Source organism: Moschus berezovskii, chromosome 5 (genome assembly GCF_049115385.1).
Source record: "Moschus berezovskii isolate FMDL1 chromosome 5, NW_MosBer_1.0, whole genome shotgun sequence".
NCBI lineage: Eukaryota > Metazoa > Chordata > Mammalia > Artiodactyla > Moschidae > Moschus > Moschus berezovskii.
This window is the reverse complement of record NC_142464.1, coordinates 22,591,029-22,611,520: the sequence shown is the minus strand read 5'-3', so window position 1 is coordinate 22,611,520 and position 20,492 is coordinate 22,591,029. Positions and strand designations below refer to the sequence as shown.

General features: G+C 41.4%; 1 protein-coding gene and 1 pseudogene across 4 annotated transcripts in view; one reads left to right on the top strand and one right to left on the bottom strand.

Annotated features, from left to right (window-relative positions):
- Positions 1-248: 248 nt before the first annotated feature.
- LOC148777799 (elongin-C pseudogene) lies at positions 249-2,559 on the bottom strand (annotated as a pseudogene).
- Positions 2,560-6,549: 3,990 nt separating this feature from the next.
- Positions 6,550-20,492, top strand: part of SEC24B (SEC24 homolog B, COPII component) — an 81,999-nt gene continuing 68,056 nt past the window's right edge. For 2 of the 4 annotated variants that reach the window (XM_055434790.2, XM_055434794.2), the window contains exon 1: positions 6,551-6,765. In XM_055434790.2, the coding sequence (XP_055290765.2) occupies positions 6,639-6,765 (127 nt within the window). In that variant the 5' untranslated portion in view covers positions 6,551-6,638. Of the gene's footprint in view, positions 6,766-20,492 lie in introns of all 4 variants that reach the window. The other 2 variants (XM_055434792.2, XM_055434793.2) reach the window with 2 other exon arrangements.

Here is a 20,492-nt window from a genome sequence, read left to right as displayed (position 1 = left end):
ATTATTTGCAATGATATGCAACTCTATAACTCTAATAATGCTAACAACTGCTATAAGATCAGAATAGGTTTTTTGAAAAATACTAAAAACATAAAAATATATAACCCCATTAATTACCTATAGAACATGTTCAATTTATGCTAAATTCAGCATTTGCTGTATCACCACAGCTCTAATTTAAAAAATCACATCTAAGGGTAAGGCAAAACCACCTAAGAATAGCATATTTGTTCATGTCTCATTTTGTTCATGTTTTAATTTGTTGCTGTATCAAACAAATTTCAACTCTGCTATGCAAAGGAACAGAAGATAATCTGCTTTGCAATGAATTTAAAGTCCAATTGCACACAGGCAACATTCTATAGATGAAAAAAAATTACTAACTGAACTCCTCCATCCATGGGATTTTCCAGGCAAGAGTACCGGAGTGGGGTGCCATTGCCTTTTCCAACTAACTGAACTATAGGTATTAAATACTGAAAAATGTTAAGTTTATTATAATTAATTTTATTTAACAATTTAGGAAGTTCCTAGCTATCAGCAGTTCCAGGGCAATTTCAGGTGTAACTGGGAATTCAGGAGTCTCCATGGAATGAAACTTGTAGGTGAAATGCATGCATACTTTTGGTAGCACATGTGAAGAGATCTCTCCAAAATTGACTTCATTAGTTTCGTTCTCAGCAAATTGACCTGGACCCACTCAACATGGCTTTAGTTGTTCCTGATGTTAGCTCATGTTCTTTTTTTACAATAAATTCATGACCATCATAAGATACTGATTTGACATACAGGGCCCATACGACCACCATAGGTTTTCTCTTTGCCATCCATTAGATTCTTATGAAATTCTACTTAGCATCCAGAAGAACGTTAGTAGTTGCTTGCCATTCCCGCAGTCCACAGTCACCAGACCTGGTCCCCAGATCTACACCACAGCTCCCCACCTACCCCCAACTGCCTGCCACCAAGGGTTCTGGGGAAGTTAGAGGAATCATTTCTGATGGGTCACCGGTGGGTCAGTATCTTTAAAAAGTACTACTGGTGTAGAAAGCCATGGATGTGCCAGACCCATTTTAATCTATACTTCAACATGTTGTTGTTCAGTCACTCAGTCATCTCTGACTCTTTGTGACCCCATGGACTACAGCATGCCACACTTCCCTTCCCTTCACCATCTCCCAGAGCTTGCTCAAACTCATGTCCATCGAGTTGGTGGTGCCATCCAACCATCTCATCCTCTGGCATCCCCTTCTCCTCCTGCCTTCAGTCTTTCCCAGTATCAGGGTCTTTTCCAATAAGTCGGTTCTTCGCATCAGGTGGCCAGAGTATTGGAGTTTCAGCTTCATCATCAGTCCTTACGATGAACACCCAGGACTGATCTCCTTTAGGATGGACGGGTTTGATCTCCTTGCAGTCCAAGGGACTCTCAAGAGTCTTCTCCACCACCACAGTTCAAAAGCATCAATTCTTCAGCACTCAGCCTTCTTTATGGTCCAACTCTCACATTCATACATGACTACTGGAAAAACCATAGCTTTGACTATATGCATCTTTGTTGGCAAAGTAATGCCTCTGTTTTTTAATATTCTCTCTAGGTTTGTCATAGTTTTTCTTCCAAGGAGCAAGCATCTTTTAATTTCATGGCTGCAGTCACCATCTGCAGAGATTTTGGAGCTCTGGAAAATAAAGTCTGTCATGGTTTCCATTGTATCCCCATCTATTTGCCATGAAGTGAAGTGGCTGGCTGCTATGATCTTCATTTTTGAATGTTGAGTTTGAAGCCAGCTTTTTCACTCTCTTCTTTCATCCACATGAGTGGGTGGGAACAGTAGCTGCTAAAAGGCTCCCTTCGGAGGGCATTCCTTTCTTCAGTGGACTTTGAAATGTAAATGAAAAGATGCCTTTGGAACCTTGCTGCTCAAAGAGTGGTTGTGGACCACAAGCATCAGCATCTCCTGGGAGATGGGCAGAAATTCAGAACCTCAGCCCTTCCCAAATCTATCAGATCAGAATTTGCATTTTAACAAGATCTTCAAGTGATTCACAGGCACATTGTAGTTTGAGATGCACCCACTTTACGACTTATATCAACAGAAAAGGGATGAGTAAGCTTGGTTCTAAAGCTTCAAAGAAACTCACTTTTCTGTTTGGTGGAAATACATTTGTGACCTAATAGAGTTCACCCTGGATTTGTGAGTATTGGGACTTTGAAGAAAGGAGCTTTGGGAACCTAACCTGTTCATATGTGAAAGTTTCTAAGATTCTAAAAATGGGTTGTATATCCCTGTTTTTGAAACAGAGTGTAGAGCACAGATTTCTTAGTAGTTGAGAGGCAAAGCTATGAATATCTGTACATAAAAGAGTGATATTCTAAAGAATTTTCAAGTTATATAGTAGATGCTCAGTAAATGAGTCCGCTCCACTCAGTTCCCTTCAGAATACCAGAGACCTGAGGGTTATGTTTATCATATTCTCAGTGGAATATGTAAGGTGGTTCAATTGAACTACTGCCTCAGGTTGCTATGCATCTTCACTTCTACCTTTCCCCCAATTTTCTTGTCTCTCCTGTATTTATTCTACCAACTAATGGTGTTGCTGCTGTCATTGTGCCTGTATCCAGTGTTCCCTTCCTCTGCCTCATGAGTCATTCTTTCTAACTTGCTGTGGGCTAGGTGAGTGGACAGCCACAGAAATTACCATATAGCTAAAATAACAGCTAAATATTCTAAGTGACAACTTGAGAGGATTTTCTGTAAGTGCACTTTTTGCACATAGGCTGTGTGGTAATTATTTGCCAATAGTCCCACCCTTTTTTTTTTTTTTAATCTTTTAGGATCTTAGTTGTCTTAGGCACTTCAGACTTAAATGCTAGTTAAATGACATCAACATAGGTGATCAAATGATATGAACAACAGTGAAATTATTTCTTCCTATCATAATATGAGTCTTGGAACTCAACTTAGGACGCCCTAATAAAAAGAAGAAATGAAGATACACAGGAAACCTGAGAAAAAATAAAAGTAAATTTTAAGAAAAAGAAAAATCAAAGAAATCCATATATAAGAAAGTCAGTAGTGATATATGTAAAAGATATATATGTATACATATATATATGGGGACAGGTTACATCCTATTAATCTTTGTATTCCCAATACCTGGCCTATTAAAAATGCAATAAATGTGTAAACAGATCAGAATAAGGAGAAGAAAAAAGAAAACTGTGTCTTTATATTGGTAGAGGGACTCCTAATAGGGAATTCCACTAAAAGAGGATAGGTGTTCCACAAAGGTCAAATGTGATTTAAAAACTAGAAGTGGTAAAAGTTGCGGAATATGGAAGCCAGACACAACAGAGAAGGAACTGGATTAGCAATTTTTTTAATATAAAAATAGGTGTTCAGTTGTTCAAGGCTCCCACAACTTCTGTTACAGAGAATATGAGTCCCAAATGGGGGGTGACAAATAGTGGCACATGTCAGAATTTGACATTCAGCAAAAATGTCCCTCCTGCACCTGTGGCAGAGCTCACTTTCAAAAACAGCAATTTTTCCTTTTGGACACAGACCTGGTCTCAGCACTCCCCATCAAATCAAGCAGGATTGACACCATATTGGGCACCCTGGCACTGTAGTCACACACCTACTAAATATCACTTTCAATGATTGGCAAAAAATTGGAGAAATGTGCTGAAGAAAAGAACTATTATCCACCAATGCAAAAAAAGAAGGGAATGAATTCAGCTTCATTTTGCTATTCAAAGCAGCGGTTCTCAAATTTTCCAGTACATCAGAATTACCAGGAGACCTTGCTGTTGGTCCCATCTCCAGAGTTCAGTAGGTCTGGGGTGGGACCTGAGAATTTGCATTTCAAACACTTTAAGATTCACCATTCAAAAGAATACTGGAACAAATTCTAAATATGTAAAACTGAAAATCTTTTGACAAGCAAAATAGTACGTTGTAATTAGCATAGCTTTATGAAGAAAAATGTAAATTAACCAACTATAGCTTGTAGTGAATAGAGCAAAGATTTTTGATGCTAAATAGACTCTGGTTTAAGCTCTGGTTCTGCTATTTACAGATTCATGATTTTTACCAAGATTACTTAAACTTTATATAAGCCTTAGTTTCCTCTGGTAAAATGGCGATAAGTAAAATGTCCCATAGAGTTACTGTGAAGACTAAACAGGAGAAATATATCTAAAGAGACTAGCACTGTGCCTGGTACATAGTAAGCATTCATTCAGTCCTTCATCCTTCTCCTCTTCTTGGCTGACAGCAGTCGTGGGTCTTGAAGCAATAGAGTGAAATAATATATTTTCATAAAGACTGTCATGCAAAAAGACTCATAAAAATGCTAGAAAATATTACAATGAATTAGTGGACAAGTGTAAGCAGCTTAGGTGATAAAGATTGCAGGGAGGTCCAGTGGTTAAGACTCTGTGCTCCCAAAGCAGGGGGCATGGGTTCGATTCCTAGTCTGGGAACTGAGATTCCCCATGGCTGGCCAAAAGAAGAGAAAAAAGATTGTGGGGAAGAAGTGTTAAAACATAGCATTCTAGTCCTCCTTTCAGAAGAGTCTCCCCTAAAGAGACAAGGTTCAACTTCATCCCCTACACCTGTGATTAAAATGGGCTTCTTAACACCCAAGAGAATACATTCCAGGGGCAGAAAGCCAATGCCTAATTATTCCCTTAAGGGGCTTTTTTTTTTTTTTTTCTGAGCCACTTTTCAAAGGACTCCCAGGAAGTGTTGAAAACTGTTATTGTATAATCTTCTTGATGAAGCAAGGTGTGACCTTTTGCTCACACAGAGGCTTAGGTTTTTGTGGAAAAACTGCCAGTGCTGTGGAAAAGCACTTGCTCATTTTGTGTAGATGAAATATAATGTATTGTTGAAAATCCTAAAACTCAAAAGTACAAACTATTACAAAACACAACTGTTAATTGTATATTTGCTGATACACATTATTTTTAATGATTTTAGGTATAACAGTATTGTGATTATGCTATGCAGTTAAAGATACATGTTTAATGCTTACTTGTAAAATAGTATGTCTGAGATTTGTTTCAAAATAATCTCAGGAGAATAGAGGTTGGTGCCAGTATAGATGAAACAGATTATCCCGAATTGACAAATGTTGACTAGTTGATGAGTATATGATAGCCCATTATACTATTTTCTCTTACATTGATTTTCTTTTATTATCTACCTAAAATGTTAAAAATTCCAGTAGTTTTTATCAATGTGATACTGTTTTCTAGAACAGGATTGTCTTATATGTTTAATTTTCTCTAAAGATGCTGAAAATTCACATTTAACAAAATCATAGGCTTTAAACCTAAGAATCTGACAATGTATCTTCCACATGCAGTAACTAGTACATTTTAGCATTTGGTACTGTTTGGGTCCTTTATTAGTGTAAATGTATAAAATGGAAAGGAAAAATTAACCAGAATTGTTGAAATAAGAATAAAGATAAATTCTAAAAAGAAAAACTACAAATCCAACTACTGAAACCCTATTTGTAATTCACCTGGTGCATTAAAGCACCAAGTATCATTAATTCATGGCAACAATTAAAAGGGGAACTTTGCATTATTCCAGGCCTACAACTCACTTTATGGTTGGCATAATCATTCAGTAATTAGAAATATCATCTTGTTGGATTCCATTCGGAATTCGATGTTTTTGAACAGTTTCATTTCTAACACAAAGTGTGGCCAGAATAAGATGGCAAAACGACTTGGGTAATGTAGTCCAGGGCTTGCTTGCCAGTTAGCATGCTGGAACATGCCAGAGATTCAAGGATTTCCCTCACGAAGACACACGAAACTGAGTTCTTGCTTTGGGCGCTACAGCTTCTCTTCTGAATACCAACAGGATGAGCCAACCCTTGGCAAAAGTCTTGGGGAGGTTAAGTTTGTCTTTCAGTTTCCCTTACTCCATCTTCCCCTTTGCTCTTCCCAGTATGTAAGTCAGTGAGGAGAGTTCTCCGTTCTGACTGAGATTCCGTGTTTATCACAGAGCCATGTTTCTTCTTCCTTCGCCTTGGATTATAATTGCCGAAGGACTGGGAGCTTGAACGCCTATTTCCTTCAGAATTTAATATTAAGGGGGGGAACACCTCAAGATTAGAAACACAAAGACAAACCCCGGGCTCCTCTTCGGGGAAGGGTGAGTGCGGTCAGTCCGGCCAGACGCAGCCCCGGGCTCCGTAGGTCGCCGCTCGCGCAGCCGCGAGCTCCGTCCCCGCCGCTGCCCCGCGCGGAGCCGCCCCCGCGCCCTGGGACCCGGGTCGGCACTCCGGCCCGCGAGGCCGCCGCCCCTGCCCTGCCCGCGCCCGCGTGCACCCGGCTCCGCCTGCAGGGGGCGCTGCGGCGAGCGCGCCGGGGCGGGAGGCCCGCGGCTCCGGGCGCGGCGCGGCGGCGGGGCAGGGGCGGGCGGGGTCGCGGAGCCCGCGGCGGCCCGGCTGCGCTGCGGGGTGGAGCGCGAGCGTTCCGGCCGCGGTCGCGGGTGACTCCCTCGGTGACGCCGGCCGCGTTCTTTCCTCTTCCTCTCGCCTCTCCGGCCCCGCCCTCCCGTTTCCTCCGCCCACCCCGCCGAAGCCGAGCCGCCGCCGCCGCCAGCAGCGCCGTCATGTCGGCCCCCGCCGGGTCCCCTCACCCGGCCGCCAGCGCCCGGATCCCGCCCAAGCTCGGCGGAGCCGCCGCCTCGGGAGCCGCCGCGCCGGCAGGCCCGGGCCCGGGGCCGCACCGGCAGAACGGTGAGGGGGGCGGCCGGGGCGGAGCGCGGGGCCTAGCTGCCGGCGGGGCGGCCTGCGCGGCGCGATCGGGCGGCGGCGGCGGCGGGGGGCTGCCGCGCTGGGGGCGCGGGCGCCCGGCGAGAGCCCGGCCGGGGACGGGGCGCGGGGACGGCCGCCGCGGCGCGGGGCCGCCCCGGGGCGCGGGGGCCCGGGCTGCTTCTGCGGTGTGGCCCCGGGCCCTGAACCGCCGGCGCGGGTCGGGGCGTAGAGAGGGGCAGCGCGCAGACCGCGTGAGTGCCGCCTGTCCGGCCCCGGGCGCGGGCGAGACGCCCCAGCGACCCCTGCCGCGGGGAGACGCGGGGCCGCAGGCTGCGTGGTCCGGGGAAGGCTGCTTGTAGCCATGGAGCTGGGGAGGGTTGTGCCCTTCCTGTCTCGGCGAAGATTGCTCTGATTTCTGCGGCCCGGCGAGCACGCTCCCTGGAAGGAAACTTGAGTTAGTGCTCAAGTTTGTAGACAAAGGGTGTAAATAGGCAACACGAGTGTAACTGTAACCCTGACCCAGTTCGGCCTCCAGGTCTGTCATTGTTGCTGCGGCTGCTGCTCAAGCGTCTGGAGCTGGCTGGTCGTGTTTGAAAAGGAGCAGGTGTCAAACGGATTGAAACGAATCCTTTTAGATCTGGGTGTACCCCCCCGCCCCCCAGCTTCACTTTCAGAAACACAGAAACGTGCCAGAGTTGGCCCCGTTTGAGGCAAGGCCTTCATACCGGCAGCAGGCAGTGCAACGTGAAGGCCGCTTCCACACTAAGGTCGTGGGCTTTGGGGATGTAACAGTCTCCGCTGAAAAATGATGCTTGTGGGATATCCGTTCCCTCAGTTAGTGGATGGGGCCCGGGCAGAGGGGCCCTTTCTGTGTAAACGATAATATCTCAGATGAGAACTCTCTAAACTAATTGAATACTTTAGAAGAATATGTCGGGTTCTCTGTTTGTATAAGAACAAATTCTAGGGTTGCTCTTCAAATGATTGTTGGACTCACCTATTTTAACCAGTCTGCTAGTGAAAACATACTGGACTTCATAAATCAGTTCAGCGAACGTTTAATTTTTTATAGCTGATGCTGTTCATGCTTGCAGTTTATCCTGAGAAGCAGAAGTTCAAATTGTTTTTTTTTTTTTTGTCAGTCAAACGTGATGGCTTAGTCTTCATAATCCTTTGGATCAGCCATGGCTGTCAGTGTTACGTGCTGTACTTTTTCTGCTCATTGTTTACTGTATGGGTTTTAAATGTGAACAGGGTAGTAGGTTTTGTTCTTCTGCCCTGAACAAACATGAAGATATTATTTGTGAGCAGTTTTTGTTCTTGTAAACGTAACATAAATTCTTGTTTTTGTTTAGTTTTTGAAATAGCTTTGTGTGTGGAAAAACTGAAAGAAGAGATTCTCCAGTCTTTTAGAATATTGTAAATCCACGTTTAATAGTGATCGGAGGATTGTGTCTTTTCTTGATTTCCTGAGTATGCATTATTGTTGTAGTGTACAATTTTTAAGGTGGCAAATATTTGCCTTAATCTTACAAATTTTGTGAATACTCAAAGAGTGGCAGGATATCAGTTGTAATCAAGATGTTAAATATGTAAAAAATCAGTTAATACATTTAGAAGCCAGATATAGATGATGCTTGATTTCTACTGTTTATAATCATTGCTTTCCTTTGATATAATTCATTTCAGCATTTGTTGCGTGCTTGCAATTGAGGACTCGAGATTACCCTAGTAGATAAAACAAAATCCCTGCCTTTCTCCTAAATTGACATGTATTTTGGTGACATTCAAGTTGATTATGACCTTGAGGAATTTGACAGATAGAGGTAGGAGGGGAGGGCTGTGGCGGGGGCATGAACCAACGCTGAAAAATTTAGGAACCAAGAGGCAAAAAGAGTGCTAGGTGAAAGGGAAAACCCAAGTGATTAAAGCTGAAAAGAATACTTAAAGGGGGCAGAAAGAAAAAGGCAGATTACAGAAAGGTCTTGAGTGTTAAGGAATTTGGAAATTAAGATGAACTAATTTTTGTTTGTTTTTGTGAAAATAAGTGGCTTAAGTAGATAAATAACAAGATCAAATCTGTTTTTGTTGTGCTTGTTAATCTCAGAGAAAAGTAACTTTTGCTTTTGGAATCCATAGATAATGGTTAAGCAGTCGTTTGGGTTTGTGATTGGTTCTTCAGTCCTGCATAAACTACTTTGCCTTTTTATATCTCTGGAATTCCAGACATGGTGAAAAAGAAATAGATCAGAAGTATGAGTTTGAAACATCACAGAAGACAGAGTTGTAAAACTGGATTGGTACCTAGCAATCACTTACTTGAGTGTTTAACAACATTTTTTAAAACAGATTTCTTTTCCCAGAGGAATTTGTAGAGCCCTGCTACAGACATCTGAAAAAAGCAGAGCTGTTGTGGTTAAAATAGAGGTGGAGTTACAGGTGTTTGTGGAGTACAGTCTGTAAGATACCTCGATTCTCTAATTAAACAGTTGAAATCAAGACCCAGAAAGGTTCGGATGGGTGTTTTTCACCAATGCCTATATAAGCTTCTTGAGGGTAGCTGCCTGTCTCCTGTTCACTGCTATATATTCAGTATTTTCAAGGCCTAAGACAAGTTATAGTTTGATTTGTTAAATGAAGTCTAATATAGTCTTTCTAGTTCCAAGTCCAGGTCTGTTTCTATTAACAGACTCTGAGAAGTCTCTTACTAGAAACTTTGACTTTGCAAAGGGTTGGGAGGCAGAAGCCCAGACTTCATTAATATTTTTCCTTGTTTTCTGTGTTTAACTGTTAACATACTTTTCCCCACTTATTCCACCCCCCCTTATTTGAAGATACAATTTGACTTCTTTGAGTTTGTGAAATATTTCTTTTTGAACTTCCTTCCTTGGAGTTACATTTCTGTACTTCAGTTTTTCACTGAGCAACATATGGGCAATTTAAATCATTGTATTTTCATAGAAAGTATTAGTTGAATATTTTTCAGCTTACACTTTCCTTTTGAGAGTCCTTCTAAAACAGAGTCCTCAAACAAGGAAAGACTGAGTGAATAATATCCTGGTAATTACGGCATAACCCCACTGTTGTTGTTTAGCTGCTAAGTCATGTCTAGTTCTTTTTGGGTCTGTGGACTGTAGCCTGCCAGGCTCTTCTGTCCATGGGGTTTCCCAGGCAAGAATACTGGAGTGGGTTGCCATTTCCTTCTCCAGGGACTCTTCCCAACCCAGGGATCCCACCCACATCTCCTGCATTGGCAGGCGGCTGCTTCACCTTGAGCCACCAGGGAACCTGCAAGACTCCATAATTTCTCACCATTGACTTAAATTGAAAAAGGTATTTTAGAAATGTTTTTGTTTGTTTTGGTGGGGGGCACTCAGATTTATCAATAAAATTCTGATTTCTGATTCTTCTTTTAGGAAGCAAATGGTGCTCATTTTCAAATGAAAATATGTTTTTTTCCTACCATGTGCCTTTCCCAAGAATGATACTATTGGCAGTTTTATCATTTTATTGTCCATAATGCAAGAAAGATGAGGTAGTAATGGGAATTATCAGACTTCATTACTCTATTATTAGACTTCATTACATAAACTGGAGAAGGCAATGGCACCCCACTCCAATACTCTTGCCTGGAAAATCCCATGGACGGAGGAGCCTGGTAGGCTACAGTCTGTGGGATCACACAGAGTCGGACAGAACTGAGTGACTTCACTTTGACTTTTCACTTTCATGCATTGGAGAAGGAAATGGCAACCCACTCCAGTGTTCTTGCCTGGAGAATCCCAGGGATGGGGGAGCCTGGTGGGCTGCCGTCTGTGGGTTCGCACAGAATCAGACATGACTGAAGCGACTTAGCAGCAGCAGCATTACATAAACATACCTTTCACTCAGGAATACTATCTGGTGGGTTATAGGAAACTCTTCAACTTTGAGAGCACATGCAAAATTTAAAATGATACAAGTGTACATACAGATACTAGTGTATCTGACATAAGTTCTTTCTGATCAGAGCAGTGTCTTTGTCTCAAGTTTCTAATCTTCCTTCATAGCCGACCAGAAGCATCTGGTCCTCTCATGAAGACAGTGCAGTGGTATAATATAACTTTCTGCGTACATAATTTCCTCCTAAACTGATTAATAGATGTCTCAAGGATCTTATAAAATATATACACAAGTGTCTGGTATCTGGATTGTTTTTACTTTTTTGTCATTGTGTTGCTTTAGTTATTTTTATTGTATTTTCATTCCCACCCCATACCTCCCCCTCAATTTCTGCGATAATATGTGTAATAATTTTTGTAGATCACATTCATTGCCACTGATCTGGTATTTCAGCTAACTTCCATCTTTCTGATTCATCTGTAAACCCTGAAGTATTAGATGCTAAAGACGTTGAAATAGAAGGGATTTTGAGCCAATCTTCAGTGGACTTTCCTAGAAATGAGAGCATCTTCAGAGTTAACACTACGTGTTAGAGCAGATCTTGTTGTATTCAGCCCTGGGGAAGCCACTATTATTTCCAGTAGGTTAAGCATACTCAGAATTGCCAGAAAATGTAGGCTAGTGAAAAAGGTGTAGGCTCTGTTACAGCCCAGGGTTTTGTGGAGAAAATTACTTAACATCTCTCGGCTTCAGGGGATAATAATACCTTCCTCTTAGGGTTGTTGAGAAGATTACATTAAATGAGGTGCTGTTTTTTAAGGTACCTGGTGTTTAGTAAAATGAGATGCTTTGCAAATGAGGGGCTCCTTCATTTCATTTCCTTCAATACACCAGGATATAAATTCTTCAGGCAGCAGAGACCATACGAATTTTCCTCATATTTCCAGCGGCAGCATGTGATAGGCACTCAATGGAGTACGTGAACTTGGCTACTAACTTTCTTACACTGTCCAGCCCTCCCTGCAAAGAATCTGCTCTTGGAAGGTTTCCTCCGATAGGCCACTACCTCAGCTAACTGGTTTGTGGGAAGAGGGGTTTTACATTTACAATTACATGCTGAAAGCTGCAAGGAAAAGGAATTGAGGAAAAGGAAGATGAAATAGGGAGGCAAGAGGGAGTAGTAAGATGCCTTGCCTAGACTGTAGCCAAGTCCTAACTCACTTGTTTTTCCTAGTGTTTCTGAGAAATAGGTATTGTGAAATGGGTTTGGAACCTTCACTGACTGGCATCTTCACTACTTCCGAACTGTGTGAAATTGTATGAATTAATAACATTTCACGTCCTTGTTTGTTTGTAAAGTGATGATAGTGATATTTCACAGGATTTTATGAGATTTATATAAGATTATGGGTAGAAAAGCAGAGTACCTTGCATGTAGTAGGTTTTCAACCAATAATGGTTTTCTTTTGGCCCCTTTACTCTTAGCAGTCATGATGGCATCCAGGACAACTGGTGGAGTGGCAGGAATAATCTGTACTTAGTGCAGTGAGAGTTCATCTAAATGGTTCCACACGCTGTGTCTGCCAGCCGTGACTGGAACCTGTGTAGCTGTTAGCCTTCCATCAGGAAGAATAATCCAGGGTAATCAGATGTGATTCAGACTCCCCATTTTGTAAATCACTAGGGTTTTAATTGCAGACTTTTTAGAGGTGTATGTGTCTATACATTTTATGCTCATTAAAAATGTATTTTAGCAATGTTACTGATACTTTATATTCAAAACGTTTAGTAATTAGTACTTAATATACTGACCACTGAATAGATCCCAGCCTTGACACTGGAGCAGAATTGTGTCAGACTATAATGAGCCTGGCATTACTCCGTTAGTTGCTGGATTGAGAGTGGGTCTGGGGCAAGGGACCAGCACGGTGGGATGTAACAGGGAAGCAGGGTCAGGACTGTGACTGTTCACCAACTGGCTCAGCAATGTTTTAATAAAGATGGTTGTTAAAGTACATACAGGCTGAATATTGAATTATTTCTTGGTAGTTCAGTGATGAATGAAATAAATTTTTAGTAATTAATTACTTTTCCGAGTTAGTATGAATTGTATATCAGTAGGACAGAGGAGCTTGTAGTTTGCTGACCCTGATGTTCTTTTGAAGATAATGAAAACGTTTTAATCTGCCTTTTTAAAAAAGTTGAAATTCTGGAATTCCTGGCAGTCCCGTGGTTAGTACTCTGCAGTTCCTCTACAGGGGACTCAGGTTCGATCCCTGGTTGGGAAACTAAGATCCTGCATGTTGTGTGGCATGACCAAAAAATAAAAGAATAAATTTTTTTTAAATGTTAAAATTTTTTTAATTTCAGGAATTTGATTGAGGAATTCAGTTTTTCCTGAATTAATTCAGTCTTTTCAATTCAGGAAAAGATTAATGAAGCAAACATTTTCATATTCAAAATGTTGCTTCTCTATGGAATGAGGGGAATGAGGAAACATTTAAGAGTCTGTGATTTTTTTGGTATAGTGACTAGATGTTCCATAAAATACTTGCTGTGTAAATTTTGATTTTCATATCGAGTTTGCATAAAGCAGGAATAGAATCAGTTTTCCTTTGGTGAGAATCTGATCTCAGGAAGGAAATTATATCACTGAGGCAGATCTATCCTTTGGGTAGATTTTGTGATAATTTTCTCTCAATAAGGATAACAAGGGTGCTTATCGAAAATCAGAGGCTGTATCTCGCTTGTGCATGATAATATCAGTCAGGCTGACCATCTAAAACCTTTGCAGCTGTGATTAGAGCTAGGGAGATTATCCTTGATCTGAGTGGGCCTGATATATTTGCAACCATCCTTTTTAGAAACTGGAGGAGTCACTCTACAGAGAAAGTAACAAGAGCACAGGAGCAGAGGTTAGAATGATGTACTTTGAAGATGGAGGGAAGGGGCCACAAGCCAAGGAAGGCAGGTGACCGTTAGAAGCTGAACAAGGTGAGGAAATGGATTCTCCCCTCAAACTTCAGAAAGAACCAGCTTTGCCCATGACACCTTGACATTAGCCCAGTGAAACTGATTTTGGACTTCTGACTTCCAAACTGTAAAGTAATAAATTTGTACTATTTTAAGCCACTAAATTTGTAGTAATTTATTACACTTGTACTAGGAAACTCATACATCTAATAAGAAGGAAAAAAAAGCGGCAATGTCAAAACACTTCAGATGCAATGAAATGCAGTAGATTTTTACTTTCCTTTTGTTTCGAGTGTTCTTATACTTGAACTACAAAATAAAAAGTGTAGAATGGCAGAGAAAAAATATTCAGACTTGTAATTTGTTCTGGTAATAGAGTGTAATGGTAACCCACTCCAGTATTCTTGCCTGGAAAATCCCATGGACGGAGAAGCCTGGTAGGCTACAGTCCACGGGGTCGCAGAGAGTCGGACACGACTGAGCGACGGAACGGAACGGAACGGAACGGAATAGAGTGTAAGTGGTAAGTTTTGAGTTCTTTCTCTGAATATCATGTGCGTGCATCCATACTGTCGCTCAGTCGTGTCTGGCTCTTTGGGGCCTCATGGACCAAGCCCACCAGCTTCCTCTGTCCATGGGATTTCCCAGGCAAGGATGCTAGAGTGGGTTGCCATTTCCTCCTCCAGGGGACCTTCCCATCCCAGATATTGAACCTGCATCTCTTAAGTCTCCTGCATTGGCAGGCGGGTTCTCATACCACTGAGCCACCAGGGAAACCCTTAAATATCATGTAGTTGTTGATAATTGTGATGAGATAAGTGCCTGATACAGAAATATTTGATGATTATTTACTGGGCTTTTTTTTTTTTTTTTTTCTCCTTCAAAACACAGCAGTAAATCCGTGAGCCAGTCACTATCCTAAGCCGTAAGGATATGATAGAGCCGAGAGCAAAGCAGGCCCAGGGTTTCGACTTATAGGGTGCACATTTAGTTACAGTTACACGTGGAAAGCACTGTCTCAGAGGTCCAGTGTACTGTAGTGCAACACTGAGCGGGCGTTGACTTGCAGAATTACAGAAGGTTTTCTAGAGGAAGAGCTGAGAGCTGAAGGATGAGTAAAAGTTGGTCAGGTGAAGCGGGTAGAAGGGGACCTCAAAGGTTCCAGGTAGGAGGAAGAGCCTGTGTGAACAGTCAGGAGTGAACAAGCATGACTTGGGAACTCTCTGTGCTAAGAGTGAGTGTGTGTGAAATAGAAATTTTCAACCTTTTCACTCATGGCTACTTTAGTGCTAAAGTTTTTGAAGGCATTAAACATAGAACACATGTATTTTAAAAGAGCAAGTTCCAGGAAAAATATGTTAACATGGTCCTCTTCAGAAGTCTTTATAAGGCAACTTAATATTCTGCCCTAGTCAACCTCTTTGATGGCCTTTTGACACAGAGCTCTAGCATGCAACCTTACCTGATGTTATGCTGTGGCTCCTTTGCTTTTCTTGTGGCAAGTTATACTTCTTTACCAGCTCAGCATTCTGTGTCACTTCATCATAATACTAGGCATTTCTAGTTGTAGCAGAGCTTTTAACACATTTTATTGATCAGAGTTTGGCAAACTCACGTGAGGACTTGCAGTATTAAGAGATCATTGTGAAAAGGAGGAGTGGTGAGCTGTGAGTGGTAGAGGTTACCCAGTGTCTCAGTGGTAAAGAATCTGCCTGCCAATGCAGGAGACACGGGTTCAATCCTTGGTTGGGGCAGATCCCCTGGAGAAGGAAATGGCAACCCCCTCCACTATTCTTACTTGGGAAATCCCATGGACAGAGGAGTCTGGAGCACTACAGACCAGGAGGTTACAGAGTCGGACACAACTTAGCAACTGAGGACAAGCACACACACGAGCAGGCCAGGGGTCAGGTCATAAAAAGTATTTGCATTGGTTTTGTCTTTGCTGCTGTAACAAATTACCACAAACTGGTGGCTTAAAACAGCATGAATTCATCTTCTGTAGGTTGGAAGTCTCACTGGGCTAAAATCCAGGTGTCATTAGGGCTGCATTCACTTCCAGAGGCTCTCGGAGAGAATCCATTTCTTTGCCTTTTCCAGCTTCCAGAGGCTGTGCACATTCCTTGGCTCTTGGCCACTCTTTCCATCTTGAGAGCCAGCAACATTGCCTCTCTCAGAGGAGTCTTCTGTAGTCACATCTCCTTCTGACTCTCTTCCGCATCCCTCTTCCACTTTTAAGGACTCTCCTGATTATGTGGCGCTTCCGTTCCGTTCCATTCCGTCGCTTAGTCATGTCCGACTCTATGCGACCCCATGGACTGCAGCCTACCAGGCTTCTCCGTCCATGGGATTCTCCAGGCAAGAATACTGGAGTGGGTTACCGTTTCTTTCTTCAGGGGATCTTCCCGACCCAGGGATCGAACCCGGGTCTCCCGCATTGGGGGCAGAAGCTTTAACCTTTGAGCCACCAGGGAAGCCCAGCTTACCTGGATTATATTCCCTCCTCGGAGGTCCACTGACTAACAGCCTTAATGCTGTCTGTAATGTTACCACCCCTCTGCCTGTAACCTAGCATTTTCACTGGTTCTAGGGACTAGGACATGGACGTGGGGTGAGGGAGGGATTATCCTGTCTCCCACTATCTTACAGGCCATATTAGAGAATTTGAATTTATTCTTTATGGCAAGAGAAACCATTAGAAAGCTCTAAACAAGGAACTAACAATCTGCTATTCTTCAAAGTTTTTTTTTTTCTATTTTAGTACCTTGCCTTTCCTTAGAAATTTTAGAATCTTCTTGTTGGTACCTATTTAAAAAAAAAAAAAGCCTTCATGTGTTTTTGTTGGGATTGTATTGAATCTAAAGATCAAAATTAAGATAACTTACATCTTAATGTCAAGCCTTCCTTTCTACAAAGATGGTATATCATTCCATTTATTTAAGCCCTTGATTTCTTTCGTCAGTGTTTTGTAGTTTTCTACATACAGATTCTTCACATATTTCATTAGATTTGTATTTTCAGTACTACTTTTTGTGTGAACTGTTGTAAATAGTGTTTTGGCTTTAGAATCTGAATCCTGAATTTTTAAAAATAGTAATTGCTATTCTAGTCGCTATTACTACATAAATTACAACAGAACTTAGGGGTTAAACAACCATTATGCTCACAGGTTGTGTTGAGCTAAGAATTTGAACAGGGCACGGCAGAGATGGCTTTTCTCTGCTCTAGGATCCCTAGGGCCAGAGCTGGGAAGATGCAAAGGTTATTTTGATGGCTGGAGATTAGGATGATCTTGAAGGCTCATTTGTTCACACATCTGGCATTTAGACTAGAATATATCAGACTTGTATTTCGGACCAGAGTGCCTAGCAGTGACCACACTGTGTGGTTTGGCATCCACAGACCATGGCAGCTGTGGAGTAAATGGGCTTCTTATGGAGTTGCTTAGGGATCCTCATGCAAATAATCCCATCAAACAATACAGGTGCTCAGTTGCCTATAACTGAGTCTGGGAATTCACAGTTTTGCTTCTGCCATTCTTTATTGGTGGAAGCTGTTACAAGCCTGCTCAAATTCAGGGGGAGTAAACAGATCCTACCCTTTAATCAGCAGTGTCAAAGAGTTTGGCGACCATGTTTTAAAACTGCCATGGTTGCTGAGGCAATTATCGGGAATATAAGTAAATGAAAATGCTGATATTAGTAAAATTCCCATAACTTATAGAGTGTCTTTTTTTTTTTTAAAGAGAATGGGTGCATTTGTGATCTTTGCCAGGTTTATTTTTTAGTTTGTACAGAAGAAATATAACTTTAATATTCATACACCCTGGGCTTCCCTGTTGGCTCAGATGGTAAAAAATCTGCCTGCAATGTAGGAAACCCAAGTTTGATCCCTGGGTTGGGATGATCCCCTGCAGTAGGAAATGACAGTCCCTTCTAGTATTCTTGCCTGGAGAATCCCATGGACAGAGGAGCCTGGCTTGCTACAGTCCATGGGAGCTCAAAGAGTCAGACACGACTGAGCAACTAAGCATTCACTATTAATATAGCCCACGAAAAAGTTAAGAATTACCTAATACATTTTAAAGTTGAAGAAGATGCACAACTTGTTAGGTCACAGTAAGACAAAATTTTAAAAATTATTTTCTTATCCTAACATTTTCTTTCATTTCAAACTGATCTTAATTTTTTTTAGTGCAGGTTTTAAAAAATTGATTTTAAACATTAAAAAACTTAATTTTACTTTCAAAGGAGTTAATTCAGATATTATTTTGGTTAAATTATACTAGAATTTTTGGGGTGGGTACTCTTGGATCATTTAGATTTTGATAAGGAATGGTATGCATCAACATATAATTAGCTATTCTTACCTTTGCACCCTCTCTCCAAAGTAAGTACCTTCCTTTTCCTTCATGGATTGAAAAGTAAATAGACTTTTTTGGGTGGGTAATTTACTTCTGATAAGTTTTACCAGTTCCAACATTCCTGTTATTTTTAGAGGAATGGCATTTGAATAGCTTGGACAAGATGATGGTTATTGTCCTGTTTTCAGAGATCATTTAGCATAGATAAGCCAAATCAAATCATAGAGTGAGTAGATATTTTAACAGATTTATCTGATCTCTTGATTAATAAATGTACATTGTTGGGTTTTCTGGGGCTGTAATGAGTGGCAAAAACATTTTTTAAGATCTATTTTAGTAAGAGGAGAAGAACATTTTACACTTTTTTTAAGGCATGTTAATGAAAGATTTGTATTAAGACTTGTTTCCTTTTAAGTAAATAAATTCTTTTAAGTGAACCATGATCATGTGAAATATCCTATAAGAAAAGAAGATTATATACCTAGTAAATTAGTAAATGAGTTTTGGTTCCTTGTATACTTGGAATTACAGAAGTGTTCAGTTCAGTCGCTCAGTCGTGTCCGACTCTTTGCGACCGCATGAATCACAGCACGTCAGGCTTCCCTGTCCATCACCAACTCCCGGAGTTCACTCAAACTCATGTCCATCGAGTCGGTGATGGCAACCAGCCATCTCATTCTCTGTCGTCCCCTTCTCCTCCTGCCCCCAACCCCTCCCAGCATCAGAGTCTTACCAGTGAGTCAACTCTTCGCATGAGGTGGCCAAAGTATTGGAGCTTCAGCTTTAGCATCAGTCCTTTCAATGAACACCCAGGACTGATCTTTAGGATGGACTGGTTTGATCTCCTTGCAGTCCAAGGGACTCTCAAGAGTCTTCTCCAACACCACAGTTCAAAAGCATCAATTCTTCGGCGCTCAGCTTTCTTCACAGTCCAACTCTCACATCCATACATGACCACTGGAAAACCCATAGCCTTGACCAGACAGACCTTGGTTGGCAAAGTAATGTCTCTGCTTTTTAATATATGCTATCTAGGTTGGTCATAACTTTCCTTCCAAGGAGTAAGTGTCTTTTAATTTCATGGCTGCAATCAGCATCTGCGGTGATTTTGGAATCATAGAAGTGTGGACATTATTTTTTGTTTACAGCTTGATTGTGTGTTATCTTTGGAGAATGTATTTAAATGACTAAATACTGAAGATTATTTAGTAGGAATTGAAAATAGAATAAGGGAATTATTCATGTATCTTTCATGAATACATATTTTCTATTTTATGCATTATTATGGCAAGGAATACAGTGACACTTTCTTCTGTGTCAGTGAACTTGAAGCAGCTTGAAATTTATATACATATATCTTATCTCTCTGTGTGTGTGTGTGTTTGTGTATATATGTACATATATATATATATATATATATATAGTTGATTATCCTTTCATTTGGGCTTCTCTGGTGGCTCAGACAGTAAAAAATCCACCTGCAATGTGGGAGACCTGGGTTTGAACCCTGGGTTGGGAAGATCCCCTGGAGAAGGGAATAGCTACCCATTCCAGTATTCTGGCCTGGAGAATTCCATGGAAAGAAGAGCCTGGCGGGCTACAGTCCATGGGATTGCAAAGAGTTGGACATGACCAAGCGACTTTTACTTTCACTTTTCATTTGAGGTGAGGTACAGATACCTATTTCATTCCAAAAGACAAGCAAATTAGATTTTGGATAATTCAAGTTTGCCCTTGGAACCAAAACTAGAATTCCATTGTTTGAGATAATTGACCTTCTGGGCTGAAGAAAGCTAGTAGGATTTTAGTGTAGCGAGGGCCAGCAGATCATTGTTTAAAAGCATGGACTTGAGCCAGATTATCTAAATCAAATCCCAGCCCTATTACTAAGTATGTGACTTTATTACCTTAAATTTTGTTTCATTTATCTTATTACAGAGTAGTTATAATGATACTCTTTATTTCAGGTGGTTATGAGGAGGGATAAAGGAGTGAATGTATGTAAAACGTTAGAACAGTGAGTGGCTCAAAGTGTAATGTTTAGTTAGACTATTAATAAAATTAATATTAAATTATGCTAACTCTAATCATACTGATTAAATACATTCTATAGTGATCAAAGATAAATATGTAAAAATGAAAGTATTAAAAGCACTAGAGGAAAACATGGGTAGTTTTATAATATTGGAGTAGAGGCGCTATGAAGTATGAATTAAATTTTATCAGGCATGAAAGATTTTACTACATGATAATTGAGAAACTACAGCAAGAGACAACATGGACAAAGTTGCTGCTGCTGCTGCTAAGTCACTTCAGTCGTGTCCAACTCTGTGTGACCCCACAGACGGCAGCCCACCAGGCTCCCCCGTCCCTGGGATTCTCCAGGCAAGAACACTGGAGTGGGTTGCCATTTCCTTCTCCATGGACAAAGTTAAGTAACCTGAAATACAGGCAGCACATAATAATAACATGGTTAAATTGCTTAATGTAT